The following is a 20,520-nucleotide window of genomic DNA, read 5'->3' as shown; positions in this document are numbered from 1 at the left end:
AAAAACATCATTAGGAATATTCTTTCATTGGAATTCCATAGTACTAGACAATATTAATTGACTCTTAAAATTTTTTTCCATATCTTAATTGAATCATTTAATGAATTCCGTAAGGTACATGTATAAATTTTCCATTTTTCAATGCTTACATCTAAATATCTGATGTTAGCAGAGTTACTAAGCCTATAGGTAAGAAATCTCAAACCTGTTTAGCTATTATTCTAGGCTTCTGTTCATTGCTCACTAACCTACATGGATTTTTTTATACTGTTTTTATTCACACCATAAATTAGGTTCCAACTAGTGGTAAAATGTCAACGTATACATTGTTAATTTAAAAAATAAATCCAGAAAAATTAGAATTATTTTAAAATTAACCAATAAACTACGATCCATTAATTCTTTTTGTGGGTTCCAGGGGGTGAGGAGAGGATATATTAGCAAGTAATTTTTATTTTTTTTAAATCACGAGGAAAAACAGATATATGAATTTTTCTCTCAAAGTTCTTTTCTCCTTCATGGAGGCAACACGCCTTAAAATGGAGGTTAATAAGCAATTAATGGCACAGAAAACTAATATTGCAAATGTGACAGTATAGTATCTTGGTAAATACGAGAATTCTGAGAGCCATAAAATTAAAGACTTTGATATGCGTAAGATCAATAGACACGACTTATCACTATTTAATATGAGCTTTAATTTTTAAATGCCATGTTCCAATGAAAAGGTGTACTGCACAGGAAAACTGAAATTTCAATAAAGAATCAAGACAAAAGAAATAAACTTTATATTAAAGTACCTTTAAGAGGTTATACTTACGCAGCAACCTCTTCTTTAGACAATCCTTTGAAATTCACCTCCAGATAATGATCTATGCCATCTTTTTCTTTGATCAATTGAGACCTAAATGAAACAGAAAGAAATAATAAAGCACTGCCTTATCAAGTGGAACAGCTACCAAACATAAAATGCCACCAGGAGAACGGAAATATTCGTGGCATATTACTATCTATATAATAAATGTTTGGCAATAGTTATAGAGTTAATGTTATTGATCGATAATTTCAAACTTTTAATTTTTTGGAAGAGAAAAAGACAGAGAAGAATAGTTAACCTAGTGTGTAGCCAAATAAAACACCAAACACATTAAAATAATCTGCATTCTTAAACACATGGAGCTTTCGCCTTAAAACTTATAAGATCCTCCATTTTACTCACATTGTTTCACAGTATAGTTTTCTGTTGGGCACAGAATCTTGAACTAAAAATACCTATTGGATACAAATGTGTAAAATTTATTTGTTCCAAGTATTACCAAATTTTGTTCTGAAATGCTGTTTGAGTATCTTTTTTTATTATTATTACACATAAAACTCAAATTATTATTAAAAGTTCAAGGTGCAAAGTGATTTTAAGAAGACTTTACTGAGAAATATATTACATGTGCAGTGTGTTCCTTCTTCACACCCCCTTGCACCTTTAAAAATAAGTATATTACTAACATCTTAAAACCATGGGAGCATGGAACTAAACACATATCTGTTTTTATTCAGAAGTTAATGCAGAACATTGATATAAAACTTTTTCTAAAATGGTTATGACAAAAATGGTTTTCTTCAGTAAAATAAATACAAGAAAAGTTTTCTTTAAAATCCATCTTACTTTAGGGATGTGAGATTGGCTATGTTTTTGCAAATGTTGAAAAGAAAATGTAACCTCAATCATGTAATCTTATGCAATCATGTAATCTCCAAATCATGAAATCTCAAAAAAGATAGAAAGACTAAGCTTTTTCAGACTTTAATATTCACAGTATTCAAAAGTAAATATGTGTGTGTGTATCAGTAATATAGTGTTGTATCAGTTATACCTCAATAAATATATATAATTACGCATCTATTGAAAAAATTGTTTTTCAAATTTTTTGAAAAGAAAATTTGATTTACAATGATAAAGAAAAAAACTTTTATGTAGTCTAGGTGAATGTATTTATTTTGGTCCAGGGCCTTTGGTCTTTCCCAGAAATATTGAAAAGAAGATATGATTCTTCTCAGAACAAAGTAGTTTCATAACACTTTGATCATTATGCCTTGCAGGAATTGCAAAGTGTGCATATAAAAAATATAATCGAACCTAGCCATGCAAATTATATATATTGATTCATAATATGTACATTACTAAAAATCAATACAACTATAAATGCAATTGCTGAATAACCCAATCTTAGTTACTACTCAGAATGATGACAAAATACATCACGTTCTCTGTCCTGCAGTTTCTCGGCTACAACTCCAGCAGCTCGGTAGCCCCGCACAGGCAGCAGCAGTTTGGCGGTATAGTTGCAGCCCCTGGGTCATTTCTGGGGCTAAATCATCTACCCTGCACATCTACCCTGATATGAGACTGTGTCCTCCTTTCCCCAAAACAGAAAGTAGCACTTGGGACCTTATGGATTAGAAACCATTCACCGTTCATGTCTAAAGTTTTTGCTTTCTGTTCTCCACACACATTTTAAAAAAGGAACTGTATCTCCAAAGCTTTATAGCAACCATGATAAAATTGAAGTAGGAAATAAAATGATCAAATGAGCCTTAGCTTGCTAAGCAAATATTATTCTTAATATTTGAATGAGATCCATTAATCTTTTTGAAACAGCAAATTTTAATGTTCTGAATATAACAATATGCTTGGTTTTTAAACAAACTTTTTTTTTCTTTTTCTGAGACATGCTATTGACATTTCTTACTGCAAGAAATCCATTCTGTAGGAAAAGACATGAAAACCAGGGTCACATACCTTGGAATTGTACGGGGCGAGCATGGCAGCTTCTTTCTGGCTAAGGACGCAAGCTTCGGGCGTGGCATGGGCACGGGGGGCAGGGTGGTCATTTTGGACTACAAAAAAAAAAAAGAGAGAGCGAAATCATATTTTAAAGAATAAATTTTCCAAAGAATATTTTTAGACACTATTCAATCCACAGTCTGTCATCTGCGCTGAGAACGCCTGTGTGTGTAGAGCTAAAGCTGTTATTCAAGAATGATGCTCGGTGAGTGGATTCTACAGGTTGCTTCTCTCATTATTTTCTTCTACAATCTACCTTTTGGCCAATTTATTACTTGTCTGCATCTCTACCTTGAAGGAGAGAATCTGATAAATGAGCTGAAAATACAGAGAATCAGGAGCATTGGTATGAGTTTTGTTAAAAGACATGGTTGCAATTAAGAAGTGAAGATTTTTTTAGAACAGCAATAGGTTTCAAATGTTCATGCTTTGCTTTCCTTTTAAAACCAATAATCGAACACTGCTCAGATTTTGCTATTTAAAAAAAACAACACACGTTATCACTCACAGATAAAGGCTATCCCTTAGAAATGATAGATGCTAAGAATGATTCTCAGCAAGGAGACAGCTGCCATGAGAGACACACAGCTACAATAGTGTAACAAATCGCTTCAAAATGTAATGGTTCAAAAAAAGATTGTTTAAGCCACCATTATTTTATTATCACTCACATTTTTGTGGGTAAGGAATTAGAACCCAGCACAATGAGGAGGATGATAAGAGCAACAAATAAAGCAAGGAACTAGAAAGCACCCAAATGCTCACCAGTAGCAAAGGAATAACTAAGAGCAAAAGGAGAGAAAGTCAAAAACTTTAGGAGACATGTTGCGTTTTGATGGTATAGGGTCTTGGAAGTTATTGTAAAAACGGCGCCTTTTACTCTGATTGAGGAAAGAATTTACCGGAGAATTTAGAGCAGAAGAGTGCCATAATCGGACCTCTACCTTTCCAGGATCACCCTAGGTTCTCTTTTAAACCTAGACTGTAGGGGAAGACAGGCAGACAGCAGAAAGGCCAGCTGAGAGCTTGCTGTGAAATGTGAGTGAAAGTGGTGTTGTAGGCAGAGGTGGAGGTGGAAAGACACACTCAGACCTGAACTGGAGCCACCTGTGGATGGCTGAGATATGATATTCCTCTGTGCCCAAAAGCCATAGCAGGGGTGGTGGTGTGGGAGGTGGTGAGGGCGGCAGAGCAATAAGATTTGAGAACAAATCTTTTGCAAATCAATGTAGCAATAGACAGTCCTGCGTTGTAAAAATAGATTGCTACCCTAGCCTGAAAATTTTTCACGTGATTAAAGAGAAAACCCTAATTCATCTCAGTCTCTTGTTTTTGACATAACAGATTCCTGATATCACCCAGATTAACAGCACATGATATGAAACATAATGTCCACCTATTTTTATATAGTTATAGTTTTAAGGCACATGGTCTAAAAAGCAAATGTGAGTCCTCTCCTCCAAGAACATAGGAAACATATTACACTTCGCAACTTCCTAATAGAGTGACTTAATTCTTTTGTAATTTAAGGAGCCTATTTTTCTTATTAGATGTTATATTAACGAGTTGAGTTCCTTGGATCACCAGAACTGACTAAATGGCAACACTATGTAGAACTTGTGGTGAGAAGAGCATCGGGGGTGGGGGGGACCTCACGTACAGGTTTGAAGGGACGCCAAAGGCTTCCCAAATCCATCTCCTATGAACCTATTTCATAGAAGCTGTGAAAACTGGGTTCAGAGTCCTCTAATGTAACAGAGAAAACCTTGGTCATCTCAGTTTCTTAACACCGATCTGTCTATCCCTGGTGAATTTTGAAAAGGAGACAAGGAAACAATGACTGGCCTTGCTTTAGTCGGGGTTCCATCCTCTATGAATTAAGACTGCCCTAAGAGCCCCACTTTGCTTCCCAAGAGTAATGAGGCAGGGGTGATCTCTGCATTATTGTGCTTCAAAATGAAGAAGCAGAACTTGCAATTATTCCAAATACTAGGAAGATCAGGCTACTTAGAGACAGCAGGACCAGGCCCCAGAAGCTCTGATCCAGCCACTATATCCCATCAAAGCGTATATAAATACCCCCATCGCCGCAAAGTTGGGCTACCAGTATGTGATATAAGATATACCTATTTTTATGTTTACTTGGGTTATTTTTTCCTATAAAATATAAAGATCTAATGAAATCAAACGCAAATGTTACACATGGAAAAGAACAGGTCTCCTTTGTCACACAGATCAACTGTGATTTCTTTTTCCCCAAACTTGAGTATATGTTGCCAACCATTAAAGTTTCAGCTGACAGTTCCTTCATTTTGCTTTCCTCTGATCTGAGAACATTAGCAGCAGGGGCACCTTTACTCTTAAATTTAGTTTAATGTAAGTATTGCAAGCCCTGCTGGCAAGCCTCAAGGCACAAACTCTGAATGGGGGGTGGTCAGAGCTGAATGAGAAAGTGGGAAAAAGTTATTAACTGCATGTTGGGCAAAATATCTCTCAACCAATCTATGCTGGAGAGTTGAAAGTCCGAGTCAGGGCAGAAGTTGAGCAGGCTCCCTCTCTCCTCTGAACCCCACCTCCTACCTTGCCTGTGCCTGTTGGGAAAGGGGATTTTCTTTTTCACAAAAGATAATGTGTACATTGAAAATCTCCACATATAATATTTGAAATGCATCACACATTTAAATGGATTCTGGGACAAGTTATTTTCTTATCTAAGAAATCATTATCTCTTTTATAAGTTCAGTCTTATTTATGCTGAATTTTCTTCAAGTAGAAAGTGGCTGTATCCTACCATATAGAAACAGCTAAGGGGAAAATAAGTGAGAAAAAAAAGGCAAGCACGCTTAGGGGGCTGTTATTTCAGTCTTAAATTATACACCTAGAGTGAAGAAAGCGTTTTGCTCTTGGTTAAAGTGAGTTGTATCATTTTCCTGGTGCTGGACAGTGTTCCCAGCTCCTAGGTGAGCTCAAACCACAAGGAGCAGGACTCACCGAGGCCTGAAGCGGAAATGGACACATCCCTACCAATGTCACTGCATCAGGGTTCCCTTAGCTCTAGACCGCAGAGGACATCACACAAGGTGGGTGCGATGGCAGGGAGGGCAGCGCTTCAGATTCAGGTGAGTCAGGGAGGAGAACAAGAGCTACTTTTCTGCTTGGTACCCACACGAACTTAGCCCCAGGAACTCAGGGTGAAGCAGTCCATCCAGGAGGGCCCAGAGGCAGCTCTCCAGTGCCAGCAAGGGGTCCGTGCTGCATGTGGCACCACCGGCTGAGACAGAGATCAAAAGGCTGCCTGAAGCCTTTCCCCTGCTGGTATTCAGAGGAGATTTGGTAGATTCTTTGATCTGCTGGTTGGCTCTTGTATCGGTTGTATTTAGTCTCTAAATTTGGACCCCACATGCAAAGACAAATGAGAATGGAGCAACACAGGATGAAAGGTTTGAGAGTGCTGGGTCAGGCTGAACCGTCCCATGGTGAGTTTCAATCTCTGGCCCCCAAGTAAAATTCTTCAAAGAGTAACTCTGTTGCCCACTGTCCCTGGAGAGAACTCTCATCAGGAAACACAAAGGAAGGGGAGTACTGTGTATACAGAAGCTACCACCAGGGGAGTGACTACGAGACTGACCACTGTCTCCAGAATTCATTCACCTCAGGGTAAAAGCTGAGATGTGAGAAATAAAGCCAATAAACCACAGCAAGCAAACTTATTATTTGTCATCAAGAGAGTTCCAAATAAATATGGTTTTACAACCACCAACAAAATCATTTATAAGCATTGGAACTTTTCATATTATCACAAGTTCTCTTACTATGAAAGTTTAAAGAAAACTGCAGAACAAATATACATATATACATATATACATATATACAAAATTATCCTCCTGAAAAGAATTTTTAAAATTCACATAAAGAAGTTTAGAGTCACTGTTTATCTTTGTCAAAATTTTTGGACACTTCTAGCACTCTCTGGTAGGTAAATAGATAAGTTGTTCAATAAAACAGATAGATTTCCTACACATGTCCTACCAACTGACATTTATTGATGGTTAAATCAAAATATAAATCAGGAAAAGTGAAGACAGGCCATGACTCATTTGACTTACATTTGGAGATTACTGCTGAAGATCTTTCCAGGCTTACAGACTTCAGCCTGAAAATCAGGAAGCAAAGAATAATAGCAAAGGAGAGAAGAAAAAGAGTTTAAAATTAATTAATAGAGTAACTCCTCTCCCTTCCCGGTATCATGGAGTAAGATTTATCCATACAACAAATACCAAGTACCTACTATGTGCTTAGAGGAGCTTAAAAAAAAAATCCCAAAGTAGAGGTGCAATGGGAAAAATAAACGCTAATTCAATGAAATGCCAATACACCTGAAATACGAATATGTATTGATATATTCCAATACACGTGACATTAGGAATAACAAATTGCTTTCTCAAACTTATGAGAGATGGAATTATCTTTACACAAACCAGGGGCACCTCAGTTTCCTTTCTGCTCCCACCTAGCAGTTCTAAACAGGCCTAATAATTTATTCCTAAATATGTTTATTTTTCCACTGCCCTAACAGGGTCAGGTGAACTGGGCAACGAGAAGAGTGCCTTTCCCTGCTCCTACTTCTACCTTTTCTTGAAGTAAAGGGCCTCTGGTGAGGAAGCTTGAGACGGAGTCTATGAACTGACGAGGGAGGTCTTTGGGGGTCAGGGAAGGCATTGCCTGGAAGAACAGCCCGCCTCTCCTAGAAGCTCTGAAAGTCCCGCCGGGAGCCTCGTCCCAGAGTCACGAACCTCAGTGGACTGGCCCTGGGGAACCACTCTGGTTTTCTGTTCCTACGAAGCACGTCCCCCACCGGTGGCAGGTGCTGGGCGCGAGCGTTGCCCTCACTTCCCGCGTGGTAACGAGACCAGGTACAGCCAGCGCTGGGAGAGAAGACGCCAGGGCGTCTCCAGGGATACAGAGCGGGCGGGGCGGGCGGGGCGGGGTTAGGCTGAATGGGGGCTCAGGATTGGGCAACATCCTGACTCCTCGGGCACCGAGCCTCCTGGGGGCTGAGCGGGGGGCCTCCAGGCCCAGCAGGCTTGTCCAACAGGGCTGCTTTCAAAAGTCAGACCGCTTTCAGAAATTAGTTTACCCAACCCAAGGGCCTCGAATTTGCCGCCCTGCATCGTTTCCTTCATGGCCCGGCATTCTCAATATTTTGCAACATCTCTCTGTTGTCCACAGGACTGATGGAAAAAACGCCCAGTTTGCCCTTCGTGAACCCCAAGACTTAATGCCACTTTATTGAGCTAGATAAGTCACCCATTTCCTTCCCTCTTCCTCAGCCTCTGTTGCAGTCAGAACCATCTTTTCCTTTCCCCACACAAATACCTGCCCTAATTCTGTCTCCAGAAAGATAATCCAATTTCGAGTTGTGGTAAACTGAAAACTCAAGGTCTTTTTATAGAATCTCCCTGTGTCATATATATATACACACACACATATATAATACATATTATATATAATTTGTATATTACACATACATATTATATGCATATTGTACATATATACATGTAATATATATTATATATGTAGATATTATATATACATATATATTATTTATATATGTTAATTATAAGTTTTGCCCGAAACAGGTTTTATATTTACACCGACTTAATACCAGCCTGTTAATCTCACCGCATCGTTCCATCCCATCTCTCACACGGAAGTGTGAGGAAGCTCACTGCCTTGCTCATGCTGTCATGCACAGTGGACAACAGAGGGAGGCTTGTTGCTTATTCTCTAATATAGATGTGCTAGAAAGCCAGGCTTTTATTCATTGCCTACTGCCACACACTGTAGGTGAGGGAGCCAGCAATATTGCTCACATGAGTTATTCCGTTAACCATAAATCGGTTCTATAATATTTAGAGTATAACTATAACAACCATAACCACATTTTCATTCCAACCCCTAATTTGCTGTAACAAATTATTAAATTTTTCCACCAAGTAAGTTTACATTGTGCATTCAATCGATCATTGTGACTACCTGTCACTGAGCACCATTCGGTTCCCCACAGGAATAAGGCCCATGAATTCATCTCCCTGCTTTCAGCATCACCTGAACACAACGGGCACTGTGACCTGTATGAACCCTGTTCCAGTCTTTGCTGCCTTTTCTTAGAAGCAGGTGCAGGAAAGCATGAGGCAACTTCAGACTGGCCCTGAATACCCAGAGACAACTTCTTTGGTCCTCCCTCAGTTGTACAGGATGTACTTCATCTTGAGAACAAAAGTTTACTATGAGCTCTTTTAATTATTTTTAGATTTAAGATAATATATACTTTATTTTTTTTTCTAATTTTATTTTTTCCAGCTTTGTTGAGGAACTATTGAAAAATGTAGTTGTGTATACTTAAAGTGTACAATGTGATGATTTGATATACATATATACATTGTGAAATGATTACCAAGATCAAGATAATTAAGACATCCATCACCTCACATCAGTAATTCTTTTATGTATGTGTAATAAAAATACTTAAGACCTACTCTCAGTACATTTCAAATATACAGTCTTTTATTAATTCTAGTCATCATGCTGTACATTAGCTCCTCAGAACTCATTCATCTTATAACTGTTTGTTCCTTTGACCTACATCTCCCCATTGCCTCTCCTCCACCCCAACCCTAACAACCATCATTTTATTCTCTGCTTTTATAAAATCAGCTTTTTTTTCCCCTTCAGATTCCACATATAAGTGATATTATACAGTATTTGTCTTTATCTGTCAGGCTTATTTCACGTGGCCTAATACCCTCCAATTTCATCTATGTTGCTGCAAATGGTAGGAAATCTTTCCTTTTTTATGGGTGAATAATATTCCACTACATATATATCAATCATATTTTTTTATCCATTCATACATGAAAGCTCACTCTGGCTATATACCCAGGAGTGAGAATGTTAGTCTTATGGTAGTTCTATTTTTAATTTGTTGAGGAACCTCCATACTGTTTTCCATAATGGCACTACGAATTTACGCTCCCACCAAGCGTGTACAAGGGTTCCCTCTCACGAAGGGATCTTTAATACTCCACAGGTCACATAGCGGAATCCAGCCTGTGTTACCAGGTCAAGCAGATGCAGATTATCAACCTACCTATTTTTAATACACAAAGTAGACAAGCTACTACAGAGTACATCAAGGGGAGCTGCAAACTTTAAACAGCACATTATGTATGACTAGCTAGTATATTTCATGCTTGTCTTGGAAAGTACCATGCGTGGCTCTGGGCATCCCTGGAGATAAACAAAAAGCTACCATGGATCAGCTGCCAGCTAACCCTACACCTCCCTACCCAAATAGTAAGTCAAAAGTAATCTCTGGGGGGGTTTCAGACTTGACAATTTTAGGCGTGATAATTCCTTGAATACTCCCATTTAATTCTCTGTGTTTGCTGCACAAAATAAATGCAGAATTAAAGGTTCATCAGATGGTAACCCCAGCCGTGCTGGTGTTCCTAACAGAGCCTTCTTGCTGGAGTAACCAGGCATGCAGCATCTACTGCCCCAGCCCTCAGATTCTGATTAAGAGAAGAAAAACAGAAGCAATTTGCTTTTACCTAGCAGGGATAGCAGTTCATTTTTATTTTCCAACTCAGTAATCTGTCAACTCTTGCTCTTTGCTGCAATTTAGTTTCCAGGAACCTTGATTATCTTACCATCGCAGAATATCATGCTGGATCACTGCACTGACATGTCGGCTAATAAAACCTGGAGAGCAAGAAATAGCAGGTACCCTCCATGCCTGGGTACTATAAATACTTGCCAAAAGGAACGATATGCATCTCATGAAAATAGAGGAGTCTTTCATTTCAGTGAGGTTATAGGGTGGCTTAGATGGATAGATACTCCAATGTAAAGATAATTTGTTGAAATTTGTACATTCAACCAAAATGCTTATATGCGTATCTTTGAATTTTGGAGGTTGATCTGAATTATGGCCTCTGATCTCGTCTGCAGCTGTGTCCTGCCCTGAGAAGATAACTGCAGTTCTTGTTTTCTAGCCCCAGGATTTGCCCTGATATCAGCCCTTCCCAAGTATGGTTCATAGCTTCACAATGATTCTGTGAGCCTCTGATATCATTCCAATGAGCTAATTTTTCTAAAGTTAGCCAGAGTTTATTTTTATTACTTACAACTAAAGAATACTAATTTACACAATATTTAAGAAAGTATTAAGTGATACAAGATAAAATTTAATTAAAAACACAATTTAGTAGGCATTAGTTATAGATAACATCAATTTTTCACACTGAACATTTTTAGAACGTTACATATTTTCTAAAGTAAGAATGGAAACTCTAAGTTTCAATTAAGAAATTATATTAAAGAACACACGCTATTCCATTTATTTTTCTATGGCTACATAGAGATTTGAAATTAGTTTTAAAAATTGAGGCAAAATGTTCTACTTATGTAGTGTCAAATAATGGTGTGTTTTGACCTGGCTGAAAATATTATAAAACATTGTTGAGGTTTAAATATTTTCTATTTGTAGAATAAATCAGGTGGAGAAATCTAGTCAATATTTATCGATCTTACATAAACAGTGCACTGCACTAGATATTGTAAGGTAAAATAAAAAAGCCATTTGCTTATTATGCTTGCAGGTAATAATTTTTATACTTAATTTAGAGTTGAAAGCATTTTTATAGATTTTGCCAATATGTATAACACTTGCAATTGTCATAAGTGTTTTGCAGTTAAAAAAAAAAAAAAACCTCTTAAATATCTTTTAGGATTCAATCAAATGGAATCAGCTAATAGTTTCAAGGTATGCGTTCTCAAATTGTCCCTTTGTTTGGCAAGATTTTGTGGAACGAAATGGGAGTGGAAAAGGAGACGCAGCAGACTGCAGACATGGTACTCAGGCACACCGATGTTAGGAGAAAGCTGAGAGCCTGGGAAGTGATTTCCTTAAAATAATCAACATCTAAAAAGCCTGGAAAGTCTTCAATACCTAGCTTGAAACCTAAGCTACTTTGTTTGACATCTAATGTATATTTCCTTGGTTTTAAATCTAGTTTTAGGTTTGTTGGTTTTTTCTCAATGTATATTAACCACTTTGTTTTTAAATCCAAAGTATACAAAGAACCAACTTTCTTTTATAATTTGTCTTATAAACATCAGTTGGTATTGAAACATTAGTATTTGCCCCTTTTTTCCCCAGCATCTTCATACTTTTGGTTCTTTATGATGCAATTCTATATTTTTCTCAGACTTCTAAATCTGCTTATTTTAAAAAGGCCATTTGAACTTGAACATACATATATGCTTTATTGTTAATTGTTCTCATTGTTTTGTGCCTCCATACAATGGGTAAATCTATAATGGCAATGTTTTCTATAAGTAGAGACAAATCTTCACAAAGCAATATACTTCAGCAGTTATCAGGTCTCTTGAAACATTAATTATATGCATACATAATAATAAACATACCGGGGGTGCCAAAAAATGTATACACGACTTGTATTCATCTTTTGTTATTGGTATATATTGAGTATTACAATTTTAATAGATTTTTTCCTTTCTTAAACTGTGTATACATTTTTTGGTACTCTCTGTATATATGTATATACTTCTATTCAGCTACTTATATGTATACAAATACCATTCGAAGATATTAAGAGGCATATTAGTATTTTTTCAATGTAATTCAGAAATAAAGTGTCCCATTTTCCAAGGACAAAAATCTAACTGTGTATATGCAAGGGTAATTCTAAATCCAGGAACAACAATATAGAATATTATAATACTTTCAAAGACATTATAAATAAGATGACAATTATCACATTTGGAAATATTCTATTATAACTTCCAGTACAGTCTCACGGGGAAACAACTTTTAAATAAGGTATAAATAAAAGCTGAATTAGATATAACAGACAGAAAAATATGGAGTAGCAGTCCTAAACACTGAATTTGAAAGTCTAAATCCATCCATCCATCCATGCATCCATCCATCCATCCATCCATCCATCCATCCATCCATCCATCCATCCATCCAACCATCCATCCATCATTTCATCAAGCCATGTAGTGTGCTGGGATAGGAATATAAAGACAAGTCATGTCCTCAGTGAATTCACTGAAGTAATGACAGACATGCTTAAAGATACAACTCCTTCTTTGCTTTCAAGCTCTGTGACCCATCGGTACCAGCACCGAAGATAATTAGACTGATGTCCTTGACTTCTTAATGGCCTAAGTCCTAGACCATCCACCACAGTCTGCCTCCCATTCTACTCCCCAGTCTGTTCTTAATCCTCTATGCTCCTAACTCAAACTCACAACTCAGATCTGACTCTTTCTTCTTGGGTACTGACCTTGGCCCCCAGGCATTCACACCCATTAGTTACCTGCCCCCAGCCAGTTGTAAAACCACTGATTCCAAAGGAACCTGGTACAGCACAGACCATCATGGCTGATACTCCTCCCTGGGTCATCCCAGCTGCGAGGATGGCCATAATACCATGTGACAAGTGACATCACACTGGGGACCATGCAGCTACCTAGGACTGGGTGGAAGTTTAGCAGTCGCAAGACTTCACAAGGGGGATAGTGCCTAGAATGGGATTTTGTGTCTTAAGAAATGAGTAGACGTGTGCCAGTTGTACTAAGGGGATCAGAATGACAGAGAACCATGGCTTGCTTGATACATATGAATTCTGGAATGCAGAGACAAAGAGCTGTAGAAGATGGGCCCAGCCCCAAAGCAAATACAGCAATATAAAATTTTGAGCTCCAATCATGACAATGAAATATTGAACACATGATAACCTATTTATTAATTTAGTTACTCAGAATTATAATTGGAATAGATGTTGATTTTATAGTATTATAGTTAGGACATAGAAGAATTATGAATATCCCTCAAGAAGATGGAAATAAAGTCACAATTTGAAAATAAAATTAAAAAGCAATCAGTCCTTTATGGCTGAAATTGGTCACTTGCAAGAACATTCTACAAAGAACCTTGGTCTATCTGACTCCAAAGCTTTTCCCCTAATTCATGCTTTTAATTACCTTTCTTCTGATCCAATGCTTACCAAGCAAGATCATGAGTATAATTTTCTTCTGTATGTAGAAGAAATGGATGGAAAGTCTGTTCCATTTAACTGGCATGAACATTTAGATTCTACGGGAAATTCTCACTATAATTTAACACTGGCATTTGATGTATGTGTCAGCATGTATGAGCATGGTTACTTTGGGTTGAAGCCTTTACTAAGATCGATCACTACTGTTATGCTGCAGTCATGTTTACAGATCTGCAACACGGGGAAAGAAGAGGTCTTAGACTAGTGTGTGCCATCCAGAAAGAGCCATTTTATGAGGGTCAGTTTAGTGACCATCGACTCCTCTTAGAATATCTCTACCTTGACCCTCTTTATTACTAAAATAATTATGGGTCCATGTGATTTAGTAAAACTTTTCAAGTGCCGTAAGAGACCATAAGAGAAAATGGTAGATCAACGAAACTTAATTAATAACCTAGCTAGGAAATCAGAATTTTGGATATTATAAACTAAAGGGTTAAAAAATAATAATTTCACTGGTTCTATGAACAATTTTAGCAGCAACATCTTCATAGTTTTTCTGGGATAGTCAGATGATTGAGGATATATTATCTGTTGCAGTGGCCATGATAATGCACCTCACCAACCACTAACTACAGGGAGTTTAACTAAACTGTGTTTTGAAATTTTTTGTTCTATGTTTCCCCTGGTTCACTCCCAACCAATGATCGCGTGCAGCAGGGGTACTGAACAAACCCATTCCTGAGAGGGCTATTTTGTCTTAAGGATTCATCTATAGTTTTCCCAAACCATTTCCTAGTCTAGGGTATTCCACTTCTCTCTCCATTTTCTTTGGGGTCAGAATTGCACTATAGTGTGATGGTTCTCTTAGCCTTCTCCATCTTCCTGCCTATATTCTCTCACACAAGCATTTCCTCAAATAAAATCATTGCATATTTACTCCATATTTGTGTCAATTCTTGAAGGACCCTGACCAACACATCTGACAACTTTTCTACAATATCTTCAGTATTTTATGTCATAATATAGAAGGTCAGAATCCCAACTGGGCTAAACCTCCCAGTGGGGAGAACACTCAATGACATATCCTCTTATTCATTTTACCTAGATGGAGAAAGGGCCTGAGAAAAGAGTCCACTGCCACATTGGCATTGTCTACTAGTTTTCCTGAATGATCCGAAACCTGGAAGAAGCAAGACTGCTGACACGAAAGTTTACATGAGAGTTATATGAATGGATTACTTAGACTGGACCCAACCTAGAGTGGACAGAAGAGGTGCTTAATAATTAGATATAATTTCCTGCTCAGTGGAGGTAATTTGTCCCAGTGTTTACTCAATGATTTATGAAAAACATGATCATATTGGTAGAGACAGAGGTTACAGATGGATAGGCACAGTAACAAAGATTTACCCTCATAAAGGATGACCAGGTCTTTGCTACCGCTGACAGCCCATTCTGCAAACAGCAGTGAATAATCCTATGTTCCTGGTAGGATACCACACGCTGGAAGGGCCAACCTACTAGCTGGTAGCAAGTTGGTCATATTATACGCCTCCATCATAGAGGGGGCAGAGTTTTGTCCTAACTAGAACAGACATACTCTCTCTATATATAGATTCACTTTCCTTGTTGCCTATGCTTCTGACATCAATATCATCTATGGACTTATATAAAAATGCCTTATTTATGGCCACAATAAAAATGCTTCTAGAGATGAAGTAAAGAGGTTTGTGGATACTCATGGATTCACTGCTTTTATACATAACCTATTATCCAGAAGTACTTGACCTTACAGAAGAAAACAAATGAAGACTTAGAGCTTCAGCTGGGACACTACCTTCTAAGTTTGGGGTATTGTCCTATAGGATGCATTGTGTACTCTGAACCAGGAATCAATGTATGATTCTGTTTCCCAAAGCCAGGATATGTGCATCCAAGAACAAGAGGTAGAAGAGAGAGTGCTACTGCTTGAGATTACACAAAAAATCCCCAAAATTACAAAAATGTACTTCTTAGCAACACAACTTTAGGATGTGCTAAGTTAGAGTTCTTAGTACTAAAGAGAGAAATAATTCTACCAAGGGACACATTTTGTTTCCACTGAATTGGATGCTGAGTCTGCCTCCTGGTATTTTGGGCTCCTCACAGGGGTCACGGTATTAGATAGGATGATGGATCCTATAAAATGATGAGTTGATTTCTGCTTTTTGCAACTAAGATCCTGATAATGCTCTACCTCTTCTGACTATCAAGAGAAAGGAATACATATGGACGAAACCCAGGAGAGTCCTGGAATACCTTCCAGAACTCTGTGTCTAATGGTTAAAATAATTAGAAGTCAACAATGATCTCATACATTTGGGAACATCAAGGAATTGTATGCCCTTGGAATGAATTTTCAAGTTATTCCATCAGATAAAGAAACTGATCAGCAGAGGAATTAAATGGAACAAATGGAAGAACATATAAAGTGAACAAGAACAATTATGCACACTTATGTATAATCATCCATGACAAGTGGCATAAACAAATGAACTTGCATCTACCCAAAATATTAAGATGAGATCATACCAGAACTTGAGGGAGAACAGATATTACCAAGCGATCTTGGACTTGAATCTAAATGCAGTAACTAGTAAGATTTTTGGTTGACCCCTTTTGGGGGTGGAATGATTATCATTTTGGTTATGTAAAGAAGATTTGCATTATGGAAGATACTGAAAATATTTAAAATATGCAAAAGTATGGGGATAATGGTTTATGTTGATATTGGACAGAGTAGTAAATCTTAGTGGGGATTTGTCATTCTTTTTGGTCACCCAGCATCTGAAACTTCTATCTATGTTTGGGTAATCTTGGACCCTATGAAGAGTCCATTTCCAGCTATGTAAGTTCAATATACCAGAAAGTTACTTTCCCAGACTCCTTTGCAATGAACATGTAGATACATTGCTGGTTTCAGCCAATTAGGCACATTTGCTTCAAACTTGGAACCAGAAGTGAGTTATGCAAACACGTGATGATCATGCAGAGAATGGCAAGGCTGAAAGCAATGGTAGCCATTTTGACCAGTTTTCAAAGGCAGCACTGTCTAGGGCCCACGGCCAGCATTGATGGAGTTAGAAACCCAAGGTCGGGCATCGGTAGCCTTAAACTCTCTGTGGCATGAGAGTATTCACAAGACCAGTTACGAGACATGCTTTTGGGTATTGCTCAAGGCTTCATATTTGGTTTCCAGCTCTGGGAATATTCTGTGAGGGATCCAATATGATTTTAATAAAACTGTATCTGCGTATATTAGCCAGAGTTGATTTCTGCTCTTTGCAAATAAGACCCTGATTAGTACTCTACCTCTTCTGAATGGATGATTTGAGAGACTTTTGACTCTTACAGGTTGGGCTACAGGATGCTGCCCTTGAGTGCATTCAAGGCCAGCACCAACCTGCCAGATACCCTACTGTTTGAGCAATGGATATCAGGCCTGTGCATATTTAGCTCTGCCTCTGCTGTGGGAAGCTACCCACAGATGTGCAGAAGGTACTCAGTTCCGTTGTATTGCTTAAGTTCCCACAACTAATAAACCACAGACCTGGTATTTATTCAGACTTTCTGCCTCCACAGTCCTTGCTCCCAAACAAAATGCTCTACTGACTTGGATTAGTTTTCTCTCGCAGATGGGAACGGTCCCTTTGAAGGTGTGAGAGGTCTACTCATGAATTTTCCCAATCACATCATTAATATAGACTTTATATCATCGGCTTGACTACCACCTACTGACAGATGCAATCATTTGGATTAGCAAGCTACGTTTATTATTGAAACTTCGAGTATCATCCACCCCAACATCCTACACATTTCACGTCATTAATGTGCTGCTTACATCTCTGCGCTTGCCCTGCAGCTGTGTCTCGTGTACTAACTTCCTCTTTCTAGAAAGAGCAGCCTGGTCTCGGCACTCTGTCCAGCGTGGATTCCACCACTGGAATCATTGCTGCTTCCGATCCTGCCTTCTAAAACTCCTGGTGTGCGTCTCTCGTTGATCAGGTTGCCCTTTGCCAATTCCAACTACTGGACTAGCACAGAAATGCACGTAGAAATGCATTGCATTAACTTGGGTGATTAGAAGGAAAACTTAGAGGAAACTTATTAAATTTCAAAAAAGATAATGACTCCAGAATTCCTGAATATTCCAGTAAGTGATTCTTCCTTTTTTTTTTTCCTTTTTTCCTGCAGCCCCAATCCTTTCTCTCTTCTGATCCCACAAATGCTTTTGAAAGGGTAGGTGGTTTTGTGGAAAGAAGAGACCCTTAAAGGTGCAGAAGAGAGCAGACTAGGCTGTTTTAACTGAATAAGAGTTTATCACAAATAAAATGAACGTACTTTATGCACCTAATTTTGCACCAAATTCAGAGGAGGCATATTTTTGTAACAGCAGAATCCTGCTGGGTTGATGATTCCTGCTGGCTTCCTAACAGATGAAAAAAAAAAAAAAAAAAAAAAATGGGTGCCTCGCTTGAAATACATAATAAGCCTAGGAAATTCTCCAAAGTACCTCTCCTTGTTTTAAACATTCAGATTGCATGATGAGCTTGAGACAGCAGGGCTGTTGAAGATCAAATACACTACCACCGGAAGCATTGTCAGTTGATAGAGCTCATGGCACACATCATTCAATACATCAATTCCAGAAGAGCACATTAGTGCCATCTTTCACGGCTCCAACAACAAGCACATCGGACAAAGGGAGAGTAAGAGTTTTTCAAGAAATGTGATACCCTAATTGTTTATTTCAGTGTTTCCATTTTCCCCTTCATCACCTTTTGTTGACGAGAGAAAAAGTTGAAAATTGTGATAGAAAATTGATTATGTTTTCTAACAGCTTATTCTTCTAAAATATTGATGAAATTAATAATGAAAACATTTTTCATTTTTTCCCTGTTAGTGCCATCAAAACTATCTAAGCAGATGATTATTTAATAAAGTAAAGAGCAATGCATATTGTCAGTTCATAAGAAGCTGCAGGCACTAAAGAGGGGATATCAAGAGGCTTGAGAACAGCAGTAGGAGGTCATCAGGTGAAACACAGAGCTGTAAAAATCAACTCTCATGGGTGAACTAAGCATCAGGAAAAGTAGCCCATTGTACAAAATAGCTTGTAAAAGTGTTGCCTCTGACACTGAGGATTGTGGTTATAAAGACCCAACTGTATTTTTGGAAAATTGTGCCAATAATCAATTCCACTGAAACCTAAGTTGCCTAGAAGAGATAATGTCAGGATAAAAACAGCAGATGGCACTGGGTGAAGAAGAATTTGCCAAGTGCCCTTCAGCCGTCTGCAGAGAGGCTGGGCTGATGCCCACGGCCAGTTGCAGTTCTCTCACTGCAGTTGCAGTGACAGCCCTAGAGCAATGCAATCCTGCAGGTGGTCAAAGCCTGGCAGCCTTGTCTTTACAGGACATCTGACTCCTCCCTCATTCTGTGTTGACCTGTGGACTTTCTATGATTTGCTTTCAACTGTGAGGTAGGAAGTTACACCCTAAGTAACGGTCAGGATTTATTGCCTTGTCAAATACAGATTGGAAAATAAATTTGGCAATCTGGTGTATAAACTAGTATTTATAAAATCTGGGTTAATGTAAATCAGTTTCTACTTCCTGATTATTTCTTGGCGAACTGGTAAACATTTGTCTCTAAATCTGCAAAGCTGTAAACTAGACACTGAGCTAGTGTTTTCTACCAAAGACTGCCTTCCCATGAGATTCGATGGAGCAGCTTACTTCGGTATCTCTTTCTACCCAGTGAGCATTACAGCCATTCAATTTGTCTATTTTTCCAACTTGAAAAGACATAGGAATTATCTAAATTAAGATAGAATTTTGTGCTTCGACTCTGCAAAATTCACAAAATTACCTATCATATATACACGAATATACATATATATTACATGAATTTCTCATATAAATAGGTAATATATATTTAGGAATAAAATTATCTCTGTAGAAATAAAAAATTTATAAGTTGCATCTTTTCCCTTTATAATCCTTTACAAATAAGAAGGTATAAATACTTATAAATTTTAATTCAGACCTCAGTCTTCCCAGTACTGTATCTTATACTTTGCTGGCCACATTAACAGACTGATTTTTAGACCAAGGTTTTGAGAATATTTTCAGATGGGAATCTTCCAATTCTTTCAATTCTTCATCCCAAGTAAAATTATGAACTATCAGCTATTTATTCCAATATTACTTTAAATTTACCCAGTAATGCTAGTCATGCTATTGCATACCACTCCTTATGTGCTGAAAATATGGTGCTAAAGAAGACACATAGATCTCCAGTCTATGGGCTTTTTGGCTTTACATAGTAGTGGGGTAAATGGGAAACAAATAGCAAATAAATAAACAAGATGATTTCAGTGCTATGAATAAGATAAAACAAGGCAATAAAATTATAGCAGTGTGTGTGTGTGTGTTAGGGGATATTTGTTTAGACTGGATCATTAGAGAAGGCCGCCATGTGAAATTGACATTTGAACTGACATCTGAACCAATGATGGAAGGCAGAAGTGAGGCACCAATC

General features: G+C 37.9%; 1 protein-coding gene across 3 annotated transcripts in view; it reads right to left on the bottom strand.

Annotated features, from left to right (window-relative positions):
• TTC29 (tetratricopeptide repeat domain 29) overlaps window positions 1-20,520 on the bottom strand; it is a 347,147-nt gene that overhangs the window by 168,223 nt on the left and 158,404 nt on the right. Inside the window, exons 1-4 of one of the 3 annotated variants that reach the window (XM_019730722.3) lie at window positions 7,636-7,770; window positions 6,949-6,995; window positions 2,798-2,895; window positions 821-904 (exon numbers count right to left, since the gene is read on the bottom strand). In XM_019730722.3, the coding sequence (XP_019586281.3) occupies window positions 821-904; window positions 2,798-2,889 (176 nt within the window). In that variant the 5' untranslated portion in view covers window positions 2,890-2,895; window positions 6,949-6,995; window positions 7,636-7,770. Of the gene's footprint in view, window positions 1-820; window positions 905-2,797; window positions 2,896-6,948; window positions 6,996-7,635; window positions 7,771-20,520 lie in introns of those variants that run through there. The other 2 variants (XM_019730723.3, XM_074338461.2) reach the window with 2 other exon arrangements.

The sequence above is a fragment of the Rhinolophus sinicus genome, chromosome 15 (assembly GCF_057876585.1).
Source record: "Rhinolophus sinicus isolate RSI-liver-muscle chromosome 15, RSI-T2T, whole genome shotgun sequence".
Classification (NCBI taxonomy): domain Eukaryota; kingdom Metazoa; phylum Chordata; class Mammalia; order Chiroptera; family Rhinolophidae; genus Rhinolophus; species Rhinolophus sinicus.
This window is presented reverse-complemented; position numbering and strand designations above follow the sequence as displayed.